This window comes from Lytechinus pictus, chromosome 2 (assembly GCF_037042905.1).
Source record: "Lytechinus pictus isolate F3 Inbred chromosome 2, Lp3.0, whole genome shotgun sequence".
NCBI classification, from domain to species: Eukaryota; Metazoa; Echinodermata; class Echinoidea; order Temnopleuroida; family Toxopneustidae; genus Lytechinus; species Lytechinus pictus.
The window spans coordinates 44229177-44246696 of NC_087246.1; the positions used below are offsets into that span (position 1 = coordinate 44229177).

Sequence of the window (17520 nt, forward strand, 5' to 3'; positions counted from 1 at the left end):
AGTGATACATACAGTCGATCCTGCAATTCTGCGACTTCGCTTTTGTTGGAGGTAAGGACTTTTGAATATTGATATTTGTAATTAATTATACAGAGTTAAAATAATAATGCGTCTATATTATTCATGATTATGACTGTTTAAATTGCACTGTGATCAATACGGAAAACTATTTCTTTATTACAAGTAGCATAACTTATTCTGCATCTGTGTTTGTCTCTGACTCTGCCTCCACACACACAAGTGACACCGTCTCTTCAGCGGGATCTGATCGCACGTCGCGGCCGGGGACGGGGGCGTGGCCGTTAGGCCATGACATGGCCAGGCCGCGCCAGGGGACCAGCGGCAGCGTAGGCTAGTTCATTTCACGTGGATTTCACTAGACCTAGTAAAAAAACAAAAAAAGTTGAAGTAGTACTAGTAGAGTAGCCTGGAGGCTCCTGGAGAGTAAAAATCAGTCTACTTTACGTAGGCTTACTCTCCATGGAGCCTGGTTCGGGACACTCGCACAAAGCATGCGAGGTTAGTAACCTCGAACAACGGTCAACGCATGTCATTTCATAATGAATTTTGACGTTTTCATTCATCACACGAATTAGACAGGAATAACCGTCTTTTCTGGGGATTTATTCAACAATTTCTGACATTTTACTGTAATCCCCATTTACCGACGGTAGAGTGTTCGTGTGGGCTCGCATGTGTTCTCACTCCCTCCCTTTTGTCAATTCACAGTCCAAAGTTTGATGTAATTTTACACATCGAATTTACACTCTAAGGATTTATAAACGACAAACTTTTAATACTACATATTCCATTATTAAAATACTTTAAATGATATAGATGAAAAGGTATGAAAATTATAATTTACCGATGTTTAATTGGGTTGAACACGATAAAAATGGTCAAAATGGCAGCCAAACTATGAAATATTTACAAACGAACGGAGAGGGCGTCAACAATCACGAATGTGATATCGATATTATACGATCTGCTCCATATGCGCGCGAGCGAAACCATAGATAAACGATACTAGTTATAATCGCGATATATCGAGACATTAAAAAGTTAATAACGATAATGACGTCATTCAAGTTGGCAACTTGCAAGAAAAACCGTCAGGTCAGGTGAAAATGTCTTAGATGACAGATTTCTCAATCATCCAGAGGATTTTTTTCAATAACTCTGGCCCAAGGTATGCAATTACTTTAGTTATTTATATTTCCCTGATAATGGAAACCATGAAACTTTTAATTTTGCTTAAAAAACAGTTTTAAATCGCGATCTATAAAACGCTAGTTCACTATATGTTGGCTGTAGGTACGGGCCCCCATCCTCTTCAGTCTATGTATGGTGAGTGGAGCCAACGTAGTTCAGCGGAACAACCAAAATACAGAGACTGAAGCTTTTGGTCTAGACACGAATGTGAGACTGAGTCTGAGAGAATGACACACGCCAAAATCTTCACAATATACTAAATTTATTCATCTAAATCTTATCATTTTAATTAAATTTAAAAATGTGCTCGAACGTATTTATAAAAAGGGATTTTAAACGCTTACCTCTAAATCTCAGCCAAGATACTCCGTCCGATCCTTAATACGCAAATTACGCAAACAACAATCGAAATGCGAATTTTTCCTATCGAACAGTCTAGATCCAAGTCGCCGGCGCATAATAGGAAATTGTACCAAAAAAATCAACAGGATGCATCTCACGTATAATCGCTGATGGCGCTACATCATAAAATAACGCTGAACAGCGAAAAAATGCGGAGAGCCTAGAACGCAACCAGCAGTACAGCTGATCTGACGTAAACGACGTAAACAAGCAAGTTTATTAAATAATATCGCGCGCCCTCTCTGTGCGTTTAGAGAAAACCAGCGAATCGGCTCCATGTCTGCTTCGACATCAAGAAAAATCATCGATATAAAGTACCAGAAAGACAGAGAGGAAATGAAATTGGCTTCATATCGTTTGGTAAGTTTCATATCCAAAGCTTACTTGATTTTAGATATAGTGGACATCGGGGGACCGTTTCATCAACATTTTTGTCTGACAAGTGGTCAGATCTGACATCTTTCCTTGATTCTGATTGGCTGAGAAGCACTGTTACTATGGTAACTGTCGGATGAAAACGTCGGATGAAACGTCCGACAAGTCCTTTCATGAAACGCCCCCCTGGAAGTCTTGCCAATAGGCCTCAAATTATTGCAAGTGCCGTGCCAGTGGTTATCCTGTGCACGGCGGCGGTAATGTACCCGTGGGTGGGTTCGGGATAGCATTGGTCTACACACACCGTAGGTTTTCCTAGTCTTGAGGACTCCATCATCCATGATGATGTCTTTTTAAAAAAAATTGACATAAAATACTTCTTCATCATTGGAGTCTTGAACCCCCATCCATATATAAGAGACTGACCAAAACAAAGATGGATTTCCCTAGGAAATGCATCTTTTTTATGAAAAATCACCAGCCCAGGAGCTCACCGTATATTTACCCATACTCACGGGACAAGGGTAGATTATGGTCAAAATATCTAGCAAGATAAATTTTGAAAACAGAAATTATGCACTTACCACGATTATATGGATGAAGGTCTATCGAGTGGTAAAATCCTGACATCGAGGCACAGACTGGAACCTCAAAAAATGAAAAGTTCTCTCCTACCCCAGTCTCGATCGGCCATTTTTGTTATGAATCATAACAAAATTGCCGATCGAGACTGGGGTAGAAGGTAATGATGCATCAAAGACCTATTGTAACTGGGGGAAGTTCCATTGACTATATGAAAAATCAAAAGAAGGATTTTAAAGACTATGCGTTCCTTCAGGGGCAACCAGTGAAGAGTTTTCAATATAGGGGTGATGTGGCTGCGCTTGCTAGATAGAGTTACAATACGCGCAGCTGCATTTTGCAACCTTTGCAATTTTTCAACCTTTGCAATTTTTCAAGTTGAGAATCTGGTAAGTTGTAAAGGAGGCTATTAACAAGATCGAATCGTGAAGAAATGAGTGAATGTACCAATTTCTCTGTTGCTGAGCGAGTGAGATATTTTCTTATGAAACCAATATTGCGCAATTGATAACGAACTGCAAATGTTTGTGATCTGGTTGGACATGGACATGTGAGAATAAAAGATAACTCCAAGATGGCGACATGATTTTGACAAGGGGATGTCATTGCCTGAGATAGAAATGGAATCAATGTTGAATTTGTTAAGTTGAAACTTTGTTGAATTACCATCATGACTTAAAAAGTTTATGGATGTGATTAATGAAAATTGGACATAAAAGTAATCAGGTATCACTAAACATCCTGTGAGAGTTTCAGGCCACATGATCAAGGTCAAAGGTCATTTAAGGTCAATGAACTTTGACCAAGTTGGGGGTAATTGTTGAATAACCATCATAACTCTGAAAGTGTATGGATCTAGTTCATAAAACTTGGACATAAGAGTAATCAAGTATCACTGAATATCTCATGCGAGTTTCTGGTCACATGACCAAAGTCAAAGGTCATTGAACTTTGGCCATTTTGGAGGTAATTATAAGATTGCTATCATAACTTTCAAAGTTAAGATATAGTTTATAAAATGTGGATATAGGGGTAATCAAGTATCACTAACAAGTCTTAGGTTGCATGATCAAGGTCAAATGTAATTTATTGTCAATGAACGTAGTATTGTATCATATGAATGGTGTTTTTTGTGAATAATTAATTTATAGGAGTAGATTTCAAAGTCGGCACTGCTGCTATATTAAATTGTGTGATGCAGGTGAGACTGCCAGAGGCGCTCCACTTGTTTTTACTTCTTCATTAATTTTGCGCATGCATGGCAGCAGAGATACAGATGCCACTTTTCAAATGAGAGTGCCAAGGTCAACATAAAATCTTTACTCTGGTTTACATATTTGAAATTCCAATCCATAGTACAAAGACCTATTTTATGAAAGTTTGGCATATGGGTTATCAAGTATAGGCCTAATAATTTGGCAGTTTGCACAAGTTTCAAGTCACATGATCAAGGTCAATTGTTTTCTGATTTGATGATCCAAGTCTCTTTTTACCAATTTAACTACCGGTATGCTATTTGATTTTTGTTTGTCTATTTTTAATTCAGATTGTGAAAGAGGAGAATGTATATCTCATTAGTCAGTGTGGTATTCATGCCCTTGTTGCTCATGGTAACCTATTTAGGATGTATGTCAAGAGGTGATATTACAGAGGAACTTCCACTCTATAGGTAAGATAGTGTAACAATATTATAAAACATCATATATTAAGAAATGAAATCTAAATATGAAAGGTCAAGTCCATCCAAGTTTAATACAAACAGTTGGTTTTGATAAACAGAGTAAAATCAAACAAACATATCACTGAAAATTTCCTTGAAATTTCTAATTATTGGATGTAAAATAACATTACACCGTATTTCATTTTACCTGTTTATATGGTAATTTTGATAACAATTTTTGTATTTTTGCTTTAATTAGTATATAAAAATGTACAAAACAAATTGTAACTGTTGGAAATGGAACTAAAATGAAGGGAAAGGAAAAGGAAGGGAAGGGAAGATTTTGCACATTCTGGTCACTATGCAAAGGAAGGAACCACCTATTCACTATTCATTTCTTTTGTTATATGATATTTGAAGTGTATTTATTTTTCCTCATCACACAAAATTTCCACTATTGTAATTTATTGGGATCAATGAAGAGCTTCCTTATTGTCAAATCTGCATCTTTTGTTGGGATGGACTTGATTTATAAAAATAATGAAAGTAGAATTAAAGATAAGAATTATCGCTGTGAGCTTTCATTTTTTTTTAATGTTTAGGAAGGATATCATGAAAAAATGGAGCAAAAAACCTCTTCAAATGCCTTTACATTCAAAATATAACAAATATCAGTTCTAAAGATGTCGCACCAACAGTTTTGGGTGTAGTCCTGTAGTGTGTTGGACACATTATTTTGAGTCTTTCAATGTTTCAGGTCCGGGAGCCTTTTGCCACAGTCATTTCTGTGCATAAAATGACTTCACTATTAATCATTAAAAGAATGAATTCTATTAGAATCCTAAGAAATTCTTTCAAAACACATTGATGATTTTCACTACTGGGTGAAAAGACTGTTCTAGACATTAAATTTAAATCACTACATCTTTTCCCCCATTTACTGCAGGGAAAAGGTAAAGGCAATGTTTCAGTTTGCCTATGATAGTTACTTGGAGCATGCCTTTCCATACGATGAGCTTCAACCCTTGACCTGTGACGGCACAGATACATGGGGCAGGTAATGTGATTATTATTTTATATTAATTTTTTTATCAATTTATTTTATTTTGAGGCAAGATGATAACAAACATGACAAGATTACAATTGAAAACTTACATGGATAACACACAAAAAGAAGAATACTGGAGTATGAAATTGAGCACCAGCCAATGTTTGGGGATTACCTAAAAGAATAACAAATGCTATGAGAGGTTCTCCACATTGGCTGATGCCTACATATATTCATAAATGTAAACATGTATTAAATTAAAATCAAATTTTTAATAAACTGTCATAATAAGAGAGAAAGAGAAAATCATGGGTATCAAATTTAGCAAGCAAAGAAACAAACGGAAATGGTAGGTGCAAAACTTATTGCAAAATAAAAACCCCTATTTTTGTAATGACAATAGATACATCAAATAATTGCCTAACTCAAATTTTGGGAGGCTTATCTTTTTAGTACTGTATATTCTTATTGTTGTCCTTTTTTTCTTGTAACAATATTTTAAATGTCTAATTTGATGATGTTTTTAATCAATTAACAATCTTGAATAAAATGAATTTCAATTTAATATGAAGCATTATTATTTCAGATCAGAAGATGCAGAACATGTTATTTACATTATCTGTTATATATTCCTGTGGTCCTCAGAGATTTGACTTATTATTATTATCTTATAATACAAAGTTAAAGGTAAAAGGAAGTAGTTGCAGCAAACAAGTATTTTATGAGATTGTCTTTAAAATCAAGATTAAATGCCACCATATTATCATAGATCTAGTTCTGGTACATTGAAATAAACTTTTTCTTTGTGAAATCATAAAATCTTAGCTGAAAACTGATAATTTTTATGATCGCTTATACTGTTCTTTGAGTTCATTTTGTCACCATATGATTTGTGTCTTTATAATACAGCTATTCATTGACTCTTGTTGATGCCTTGGATACACTGGTCATCCTAGGTAACCATACTGAGTTTCAGAGAGTTGCCAATTTACTCGTCGATCATCTGTCATTCGAAGATGACCTCAACGTTTCTGTTTTTGAGACCAATATAAGAGGTAAATATGTGATACTTGCGATACATATATACATATATTGATTTGTGAAAAGTAAGCAAAATTTTAAAATGTCATATAGATTACTTATTTTTCATCCGAGCTTGACAAAATTTTCAGCATTATGCTTGTTTGATTCTCTTTTATCTATAAACATATTGTTGCAATGGACTTGTCCTTTAAAGGCACATTATCATCTGTTTTCATGGGGAATTTGACATTATGTGGATATAAATTGCTCCGAGTAGAAAAAGATTTATGATCAGCAGATGTTATGTAATTTAAATGATGGTAAAGTCATTATCTCACTTTCCCCGACCTAACAAGTTGCGGAAGGCTAAAAGCAGGCTTGGTTGAAGGATTTCTCACTGGTACACTGTATTTGCTTTCCCACAGAGATCTCTATAACAGATATTTCCAATTCGTTTCACAAAGTGTGGGGTCAGCAAATGATTATCCACTCCCCATGATAGCCGACGCTCATATGACTAATCTAGAGTACGAATGCATATATTGTTTTACATTTGTTTGCAGTGGTAGGTGGTCTGCTATCCTCCCATCTTCTATCTCATAGAGCTGGCATGGATGTGCCATCTGGTTGGCCGTGTCAAGGTCCACTCTTAGACATGGCTGAGACAGTAGCAAGGAAACTACTTCCAGGTTAGTATATACACTCATCTGTTTTTTTATTTTATTTAAATATTTGTCAAAAATACTAGTATTAAAAAAAAAAAAATTTGTTTCTAAAGTGTGTTTGCCTATAAGTCCCCAGTTTTCTGCAATATGGAAAAGAAAAAATGCAAAATTTGAAGAGAACAAAAAATTCATAGAATTTCATGGAAATGCAATATTTGTCTCGCCTGCATAGCAGAGCGAGACTATAGGCGCCGCTTTTCCGACAGCAGCGGCATCAACATTGAAATCTTAACCGAGGTTAAGTTTTTGAAATGTCAAAGTATATGGACCTAGTTCATGAAACTTAGACATAAGGGTATTCAAGTATTACGGAACATCATGCCTGAGTTTCAGGTCACATGACCAAGGTCAAAGGTCATTTAGGGTCAATGAACTTAGACCATGTTGGGGGAATCATGTCATCGTAAATATGAAAGTTTATGGATCTAGTTCCTGAAACTTGGACTTAAGAGCAACCATGTATCCCTGAATATCCTGTGCACATTTCAGGAACATGACTATTAAGGTCAAAGGTCATTTAGGTTTAAACTATTGTATTAAACTTACCAAACAATATGAATTCACTTTCCCACTGTTTTATCCTTCTCTTGATTACTCCAAATAATATTTCTTGATGTTCACGAGTGCCGTATATCAGAAGTGATATAGAAATTATTCGCCTGAAAGGCTGAAGAGAGCACGCAATTTATATTCATATCGAAGACACTACATGTCAAGGTCAAAGGTCATTTAGGTTTAAACTATTGTATTAAACTTACCAAACAATATGAAGTCACTTTCCTGCTGCTTTATCGTTCTCTTGATTACTCCAAATCCTTTTTCTTGATGTTCACGAGTGCCGTATATCAGAAGTGATATAGAAATTATTCGCCTGAAAGGCTGAAGAGGACACGCAATTTATATTCATATCGAAGACACTACATGGGAAAGATTACGCACTCAAACTATTTTACACGCAAAATCTAAGCCAAGTGTTATGCGAGCCAGCGAAGTATTCAGTCTTTTCATTGTATAGATTTTGGTTTACCGTTTGTTGACAAACAAACAATTTGTACTGCTGGTTTTGTTCAAGGCACATAGAATTTTTTTTTCAAATTTGTCGTCGCTTTAAATGATTTCCAAAAAGTGTTATCATCAGCAATAATAAATTAGAAATGAATATAAAAAACAAAAATAATTATTAAATAAAATAGATCATATATCTTCTTTCTTTCACTTTTTATATTAGCTTTTGACACCCCCACTGGCATGCCATACGGCACCGTGAATCTTCTTCATGGGGTTCCCAAGGGAGAGACAGCGGTGTCCTGTACCGCTGGTATTGGTACCTTCATAGTAGAGTTCGGTACCCTGAGCCGACTCACCGGTGACCCTGTCTTTGAGGAGAAGGCTCTCAGGGCTTTGGATTCACTTTGGGGCTTCAAGTCAGAAGTGGGAATGGTATGTTTCTGTTTTGCAGAGGTGTATTCACAAATTATAGTTATTGTGGATTATTTTTGTCTTGGAAGTTCAATGTTGCTAAAAAAATTGCCATTCCCATCTATTGCCATAGTGCTATGGTATGAAAACAAAACCAAAATCATGAAAATCACAACTTGTGAAAATGCAGAATAAATTAACAAGAAATCACAAAAATATGTGTACCGAAGTATTGGCTTAATATTCTCTTAGGTTATATACAGTAAGTTAATTGATTCATCACTCATGAAACCAGGTCTTATTTCACCAAACGTGACTTCCTATTTCTTAAAATTTATTTTATTGTTAATCATTTCAATTTTGAATATGTCTTTTTAATCTTGGACTTGAAGTAAAATAATGATTTTAAGTTGTATAGGCATTAGATGTCAGTCTCAATAAACACTCCATCATATGTTTCATTGATAGGTTGGGAATCATGTCAATATCCAGACCGGGAAATGGACCGCTCTAGATTCAGGAATAGGTGCAGGAGTTGACTCTTACCTTGAGTACTTAGTGAAAGGGAGCCTCCTCCTGGGAAACCAACAACTCATGGATATGTTTAAAGGTGAGATGTGGAATCAGATTCAATTATATAGTACATGTGCATGTAGTAATGTAAAGACTAGAAAAGAAAATTTGGTGACAGGAAGTTTTCTGCTTTGATACATGTATAAAGAATTATATCCCCGCTAGAATATTCATGAGCGTTCTAATTAGTGATAGATCGGTTGGTGCTGATATGATTAAACGTACATTTTATACTAGGAATATCAAGTCTCTGCCAGAGTTCTGGATATTTCATGGAGAATGGATAATTCTATTGTTCCCTTGGCCTGCTAGTCTACAAGCACAGACTCAAAGAATGTGTCAACAGTCAACCTGTTGGAGACTAAATGAAATCACTTTAACACATGATTTCCATAGACTCCCACCCACATGTATGTGTGCTTAGTCTCCAATGGGTTAAGTAACACATAACTTCTGAACAGCTCATGTAATCAGTTGGTGTGAAAGAGAGATAGGCACTCTCCTACATTCCTGATGAGGAGGGAAAGGTTTCAACTCTTTCATCAGAAATGAGAGCTCTAAGATTTGATATGTGTGGATCATATTGTAACTTATCACCTCTTATTCTCCTTCATTGTAGAATATGAGAAAGTGATCTACCAGTACTCCAAGAAAGACGATTGGTATATGTGGGTCAACATGATGAAAGGTCAGGTCACCATGCCAGTCTTTCAGTCTCTAGATGCGTATTGGCCAGGTTTACAGGTAAGGAAGAATGAGTACAAGAAGGGTGATCGCCCAAGTTGAAACAATATTTTTAACCAAATTATGCAAAGCATATATATATATGGGTCATTCCCAGGCAAATATCTGCCAATAAATACAAGTATCATGATGTATTATTATTTCAGACCCGAGAGTCTATTATTGTGAAATGAAACGGTCTATTTGTCTTTTACACCAGACTTACTAGCTCAGCAGCAGAGCATCTATCTTCTGGAAGACTGTGTTGGTTATATATGTGAATGGATGCTGCATAACAAACTTCTGCTAAATGACAGTAAAACAGAATTGCTTGTTATCGGTACATCTTAACAATGGAATAAGCTAGATTTCAACGGGATATCAGTTGGCAGTTCAGTCATAGAACCAAATGCTAATGCAAGAAATCTTGGGAGTATTTTTTGACCTCGCAATTGAATATGGAAACACATATTACCAATGTGTGTAAATCCTCATTTCATATGATATACAACCTCAGATGTATACGAAAATACTTTGATGATGAAAGCATGAAAACAATTGTCCATGCATGTATTATTACTAAGGTAGATTATTGTAACAGTTTGCTGTATGGGCTCCCCTCGTCTCAAATCGGGGGTCTTCAGCGAGTAAAAAACGTATGTGCACGGCTGATTTGTAGTCAACCTAGATTTTCAAGGATCATCTCTATCTTAAAAGATATGCACTGGCTTCCAGTTCACCAACGAATATCTTTCAAGATTTTGTTAATTGTATACAAGGCACTAAGTGGCCAACTCCCCAGCTATATTTCCGAGTTTTTACAAAGAAAAGTTCACAGACACACTCACAACCTGCGCAGTTCTCACGATAATTTACTCCATCACATCCCCACTCGTAATACAAAGATAACTCTGAGAGATCGTGCTTTCGCCTGCACAGCCCCAAGATTTTGGAATGGTTTGCCATAGATGTAAGAAACGTTCAAACTTAGACTAAAAACCTGTCTTTTCAATTATTTCTCATACATTCTTTTTTCCCCTTTTCTAATTTTTTTCTCAAGCATTTCATAAGCTCTTAATTACAGTGCAGTAGAATATATGCACATAGTTTCTGCGCTATACAAATCGGTATATTATCATTATTATACATGTACCTACATGTATTCTAGATGGACATTTTGTAATTTGTGCCCCTAACTCCATGGAATGACCAATATGTAATTTGCCTCATCTAAGTCAAATTTTGCCTTTTACAGTTGAACAGGTTTCTTTGGTCCAAGACATATGATATTGGCAGTTTCACCTCATTTCCGGCCCCTTTTCAGCCTCCCCCTCTCTCTCTCCTCTCTATTTCTATTTCTCTCATTTTCTTTCTCCACTGTATTCATTTTTTTTTTTTTTTTTTTTTCTCTCCATCTGACTTCTTTCTTCTTTTGCCCTCATGGGCCCCGTTGCATAAAAGTTACCATCATGGTAACTTTGCCATCCAATGGTAACTTGCATGGAATCCTTGATTCTGATTGGCTGTTGATCATCATTACCATGGTAGTTACTATTGGTTGGCAAAGTAAGAGACTAACTTTTATGCAACAGGGCCATGGTCTCTTCCAGTTTTACTATTGTTTTCAGCTGTATTTTATTAATTCTTTTCTCACACTATCTCTCTCTCTCTCTTTAAAGAGTAATGTATATTTTATGTTGGTTTTTATTAATAATTTTGATTTTGTTGATGCAATTGTTTATCTGCTTTACTGTTCATCCAGAGTCTGATAGGGAAGATAGACAGCGGCATGAAAACACTACACAATAATCATCAGGTGTGGCGGCAGCTGGGATTCCTACCAGAGTTTTACAATATAGTCAACAGTAAGGCAGTTGATAAGCGAGAGGGCTATCCACTCAGGCCAGGTAAAAACTGCAAAATGAATGAAGCAATAGAATGGTGGATGAATGTAGAAAAGGATTGAAGGATTGGAGATTGATGGGTAATATGAAGGGGGCTGTTTCATGAAGCAAATTGACAATGATTTCACTGACAAATGTTATAAGCTAATAGAAATCCTTGTGTTTCATCAGACTCCCAATGCCAAGCACCTTCTGATCATGGAGATTCTCCCACCTAGATTCCCTAGCAAACTGGAGACTTCAACTTGATGTGCGCGAAGTCCCTTGCAGCCAGGGTCCAGGGTTTTGGATGCTATCTCAGGTTAATTTTTCAATATATGATGGCACTGAGTAAATAACAATTCAATGAATCAAAGAATACATTTTGGCCTAATAAAACTTCTTTTCATATATCATTATTCATGCATGCATATGAAATTGATAAGCATCTACAAAACCATACATTTTTGTGATACCTTTATTCATATCAACCAGTGAAGACATTAAAATACTACCTTACCTTAAAATTGACATTTCCATATCTTGTCTCATCTGTTAGTTAATGATGATCTCTGGAGTAAGATGGCCAAAGCCATAGCAGGGTGCGCCAGGCTGTACAAACCAAAGATTAGTGCATGGATGCACCGTATAGCTAAAGCATAACGATCCCGTGCATAGCACTCTGTGTGCGTTTTATTACCAAAGTAGCATGCGCTGTCTTTGGTATGCAATGTAGGAGGGCCTATATGCTATCTAGCTAGCTCGCGCCTGCTACATTTACGTTCTACTTAACTTTAATATCGGCTTGGATATGAAAATTTAATTCCAGTTTATAAAAAGGTGTTCGGGCAGGAAAATTCATCTTGAGCGGGAGTCACAGGGCCTGGGCGGGAGATACTGAATCTCAAGCGGGAGAACGGGAGATTTTGCGAAAATGGGCTTTCGGTGGGAGATCTCCGGCCCAAAGCGGGAGAGTTGGAGTCTCTGTCTCATTGGCTGAGAGAAAATTAGTTAGTAAAAATAAATGACAAAACTCTTCATGGAATGCTCCCCAGGTAGCTGGATAGTGTGTAGGATTAGGATGAATGATGGATGGATTAATGGCTTTGTGAAAAGATGAATAGCTGTGTGAATAGTTGAATAGCTCTGTGGATAGATGTATGAATTGAAGGAATAAACGGCTTGATAAAGGAAGAAATGAATAGATGAGTGAATGACTCGGAACTCAGGGATTGATGATGGTATGAAATAGTGGACAAACAAATACTGGGATGGTGTGGTTTCTCTTCAAACTAATTTTGAGATTGTTACAACTATAATTTACATTTATCTCTAATCATATTTTATGCTCATATGTATGTATGGTGCAATGAATTGATCAGATTGAGCAACTTGATTTTTAATTTAATCTGACATTTATTAGCTCATAAGACATTGCATCACCGATTTCTTTCAAAGTAATGTAGACATGCTCCTTTTTTGAGTTGTCTCTTTTTACACATGCTTTAAACACTCTACCAAATGCATTTGTTGCTATGACTTATCAATAAGTTTTTAACATATTATCTTAATTTGTCTTTGATATCTAGAGTTTGTAGAGAGTGTGATGTATTTATACCAAGCTACAAAAGATCCTTTCCTACTTCAGATGGGCCGAGATGTGTTAACTTCCATCGAAACTACCAAGACAGAGTGTGGCTATACCAGTGTAAGAGTCGATTTGAATACAATCTCAAGGTTTCCAAAAATTCTAACATTCAAATTCTGTTTTCTTCGTTAACATGTATAAAACATGTCAAAGCTATTCTAAATAGAAAAATATATTTTAAATCACTTATTGTTGCTTACATTTAACCCATACTTTGGTCGTATCTGATTTGCCCTCTAAATTGCCCTGTAAATTTTCCATTAACTTTCTTGAAATTTTGTGTTCTCCTATTCACATGTACATTTCAAAGTAATGCTAATACATTTTTCAGTAAAGCAGTTGTAAAAATGACTTTTTTTAAAAAATGTACATACATTATTTCTATTAAATTAAAAGCTCTCCTTTTGTGTAATACAGGTAAAAGATGTCAGGACCCATAGGTTGGACAACCGCATGGAGTCTTTCTTTCTGGCTGAAACCCTCAAGTATCTCTACCTTCTCTTTGACCCGGACAATTTCATCCACCAAGACGGAGGCCACGCCAAAATTGTGGACACGCCCCACGGTAAATGTTTCCTCGGCACTGGAGGGTATATCTTCAACACTGAGGCACACCCTATAGACATTGGGGCCCTATCGTGCTGCGGCAGTGCAACCGATGAGTACTCCAGGATAGAGCACGCTTTGAGGACGTTAAACCGAAGGAAAGATCGGTTGAAGTGGATTCAGAATTATATCAGGGAGGATTCAAGCGAGGGCGGCAGACATTTGAGTCAGAGAGGACTGAACTCGGCCGTCAATTGCTCAGCCCAGCCATTCCATGCCAGGATGTCAATATTGGGAGAGATGTTTTCTGATTTAGAATGACTGCATTCCAGTGCTGTATGTTATGATGATGATATTGCAATTATCATGACACCAAACTTCAATGAATAGAGTCCCCAAGTGTGGCGTCATCAAATTTCTTTTGTGCATTTCAGAGTTTTTGATAGCCTCAGTAGAGCTTGATGAAAAACCAAACCAGCTTTGACATGAATTGGCCCATGGTAGGCCCAAGGTATGACTATTGAAATGAATACCTAATAAGTTGCATTGAAACCAGTGTTAATTGGCTTGGTTCATAACTGTTTGGAACCAGGCCAATATACACTCATTTCAATGGGGCTTACTGTGTATTCATATGTCCACAGCTTGGGTCCATATGGACCAATTCCCGCCAAATGAATGTTTTACATCATGCTCAGTCGAAAAATGGTACAAAAAACTGATGAAATGCAAAAAGAATGTTTGTGATGTCATTGCTTCAGTACACATATAGATATTGCATCCACGATATATCGCCTCTCAGGCTTTCTGGATATAAAATGTCAAAGTAATCCATGTAGGCCTATACATGTATTACACATGTATGTTAATTAGTGAATTATGCTAATTACGACAAAACACTGCTTCTTGAAAAATAAGACCATTGCCTAAATGTATTCCTCACCATACTAGAATAGCTATATTTATTCATGTTTTTGGTTTTCTGGATATATAATGATAAAGAAATACATATATTGCAGATGTATGCAGGGGCCGCGAAACGGTTTTCAAAGTGGGGGGGGGGGGGGGCTGACCATGCTAAAAATCACAATCATATGGTCATTTTTACGTTTTTGTACACGGTTTTGGAAAAAAGTGGGGGGGCTGAAGCCCCCCCAGCCCCCCCGGTTCCGCGGCCCCTGGTATGTTAATTAGAGAATTATACTAATTATGCTAGTTATGACAATTATACTACATAAAAGGGAAAATCATAGTCATTAATTAATTCATCGTTATAGAAAACCTTGAAAAGAGCTGTATTATCTATGTTTTGGTGATTTCTGGATATACATTCACAAAAGGTCTATACATTGTATGTTACACTTATTCTAATTAGCTCATTATGTAAATTATGCTGATTACGATGACTGCTTCACTTAAAAATGAAAAATAAGGTCATGAATTAATTCCTTGTCACAAGAAACCTTAGAAAAATTTTATGTTTTCAGTCTTTCATGTTTGAAATTAGTTGCATTTTACATATATAAAGTACTTACCGTACATGATTATGCTAATTAGAAAAATGCCCAAGGTTGCCAAGGTGGCAACCAAGCTAAATTTACTTCAAAACCCATCTAGAACACAAATCAAACGAAAAACCTTGTACTTAACAACTTTTCCTGATATGGAACACTTCTACTCGACTATACAATGTTTGAGATTGTGCATTGAACTATGTCCAGCGCATGAAAGACGACTTGGAATCTTTTGAATTGCCCAGTCCCACACATGTGACAAATTAAAGCGGAGGTCTCCTTTCTTGTTGATGGATGGGCTTTCCACTCTTTCCCATATGGCTTCCTTGATTCCTTCTTCAAAACACCTGAATTCGTTGTCCAATATAATAACTTCCTTAGTGTCAAATTAGTGTTTGCTAGAACTGATGTGGATGTAGGCCGCAGAATCTGAAATGCTTTCAGACCTGCTGGGTCTTTGAGGTTGGTTCATGCAAACCCGCAGAGATTGCAGAGTTTCGCCCACATAGAAGTCATCACAATCCTCTTGAGAACATCTGATGCCATATACTAAGTTCCTCTGTTTCTCTTTGGGAACTGTCGTTTACATGCACAAGTCTTTGTCCCAGGGTGTTATGAGGTTTGAAGGCATTTAGTAATGCCTTGTTTCAGAAAGAGCCTCTTGATCTTCTCTAAGAGAAGGGTATTGTGATGACTGTCTTATGCTTTTGGCCACCACTTGTGTCAGGTATCTTAAGTAGTTTTGGTGCGTTCACCTTCACCTTGGAGAAAGTCCAGTTGGGGGGACCATCAAGCTAAGGATTCTTTTATGTCTGATTTCTCCTTCGTGATCTCCGCCGTATCTGCACAATCTCAAACATTATGGCCCGAATTCACAAAGGTGGTTTTGAAAACCCACGGTTGAATCCATGGCTTATGCAGATTTCCTTTTATACATTACGCTTAATTTAGCGCTTATTTTACCGCGTATATTAAAAAATGTCCAATGCTGATGCGTGCTTTTGTCACAGTGCGCCAAATTGACACCTGTTGCCGTGGTTATCCACTGTTTTCAAGTAATTATGAATAGAATAGCGTATCTAACCATGGTAACAGGCGTCAATTTGGCGCACTGTGACATAAGCGCGCATCAGTACTGGACATTTTTTATACATGCGCCCAATACGCGCTAAATTAAGCATAATTTATAAAAGGAAATCTGCATAAACCATGGACTCAACCGTGGGTTTTCAAAACCCCTTTGTGAATTCGGGCCTCCTCTTCATAGGGATCGTCATTCGCCAAAGAAGCCAAATGATAATTAGCGAAATAGTTGATTTCCAGTTCTTTTATTTAATTTATTACATTGATCATGACTGGATGAATGAGAGGAATTTAATCAGTTTATTATCATTACTTATACTGTGCTCTTCCCATAAGGCCAAAAGCACTTACAATGAAATTGAATGGAATGATTATTTTCGTAAAATTACAAACTACAAGATGGGCACTTCATGCTTTTCTGAAAAAGGTGATGGAGACTGTGTAATTGCAAGTGGCAAATCATTCTAGTATTTTGAAGCTAACAGAGTAAAAGTGTTGGAAAATGTGAGACGTAGAGGGTAACCAGCCGACCTGGGTGCTCTAATTGGCCTATACAGAGTAGAGCAGTTAAATACTGTGGAACCCGTTTATTTAGTACTTAGTAGACAAACGAGTAATAACAGTTTATTTTGTGGGAGCACTATCATTACAAGGTAGACACCATGCATGACATGGGACTTTCAGAATGGACCCTAAGCAAGTATTGTTGCTTTTTCCCTGCCCTAAATAATACCTTGGGTAATTAATTTTCATTATAGGTTGATAAGTATACCCTTTTTCCTCATTTTTGATACCTTTTCACTGTATGTGCATACATTTTCAAGAATAGCCCTTTTTACATGCTTTTGTGCAGGATCATGGTTCTCACCTTGTAATGGCAGCGCCCCCCCCCCCCCCTTGGAATTAGACCAAGACAACAGTGATGAATAAACCCAACAGCATTTACCATTAAACCAAATGGGTTCAGTAGTAATGATTGAATGATTTTGATTCAATTGAACAAACTGATATTTGTCAGGTCCCTATTATCATGCAGCCCTTGCTGTACATTGGTACCACTCACCCACTCCCAAGATATAAAGAAATGCACATTTTCTCAGTTAC

At 36.7% G+C, this 17520-nt stretch overlaps 1 protein-coding gene across 1 annotated transcript; it reads left to right on the plus strand.

The window, feature by feature from the left end:
• Positions 1-15100, plus strand: LOC129254209 (ER degradation-enhancing alpha-mannosidase-like protein 2). Its single transcript, XM_054892666.2, has 11 exons — positions 1-51; positions 4118-4240; positions 5178-5288; positions 6189-6334; positions 6866-6991; positions 8256-8467; positions 8915-9056; positions 9639-9763; positions 11505-11649; positions 13215-13333; positions 13691-15100. The coding sequence occupies exons 2-11, from the start codon at positions 4134-4136 to the stop codon at positions 14138-14140; spliced, it is 1683 nt and encodes a 560-aa protein (XP_054748641.2). The 5' UTR covers positions 1-51; positions 4118-4133; the 3' UTR covers positions 14141-15100.
• Positions 15101-17520: the final 2420 nt, after the last annotated feature.

Excerpts from the sequence above, each read along its gene's own strand:
- LOC129254209 (XM_054892666.2), top strand. The coding sequence starts at position 4,134 with ATGTATATCTCATTAGTCAGTGTGGTATTCATGCCCTTGTTGCTCATG. Across the intron at positions 9,764-11,504 it reads CGTATTGGCCAGGTTTACAG|AGTCTGATAGGGAAGATAGA; the intron begins GTAAGGAAGAAT and ends CTGTTCATCCAG. Across the intron at positions 13,334-13,690 it reads CAGAGTGTGGCTATACCAGT|GTAAAAGATGTCAGGACCCA; the intron begins GTAAGAGTCGAT and ends TGTGTAATACAG.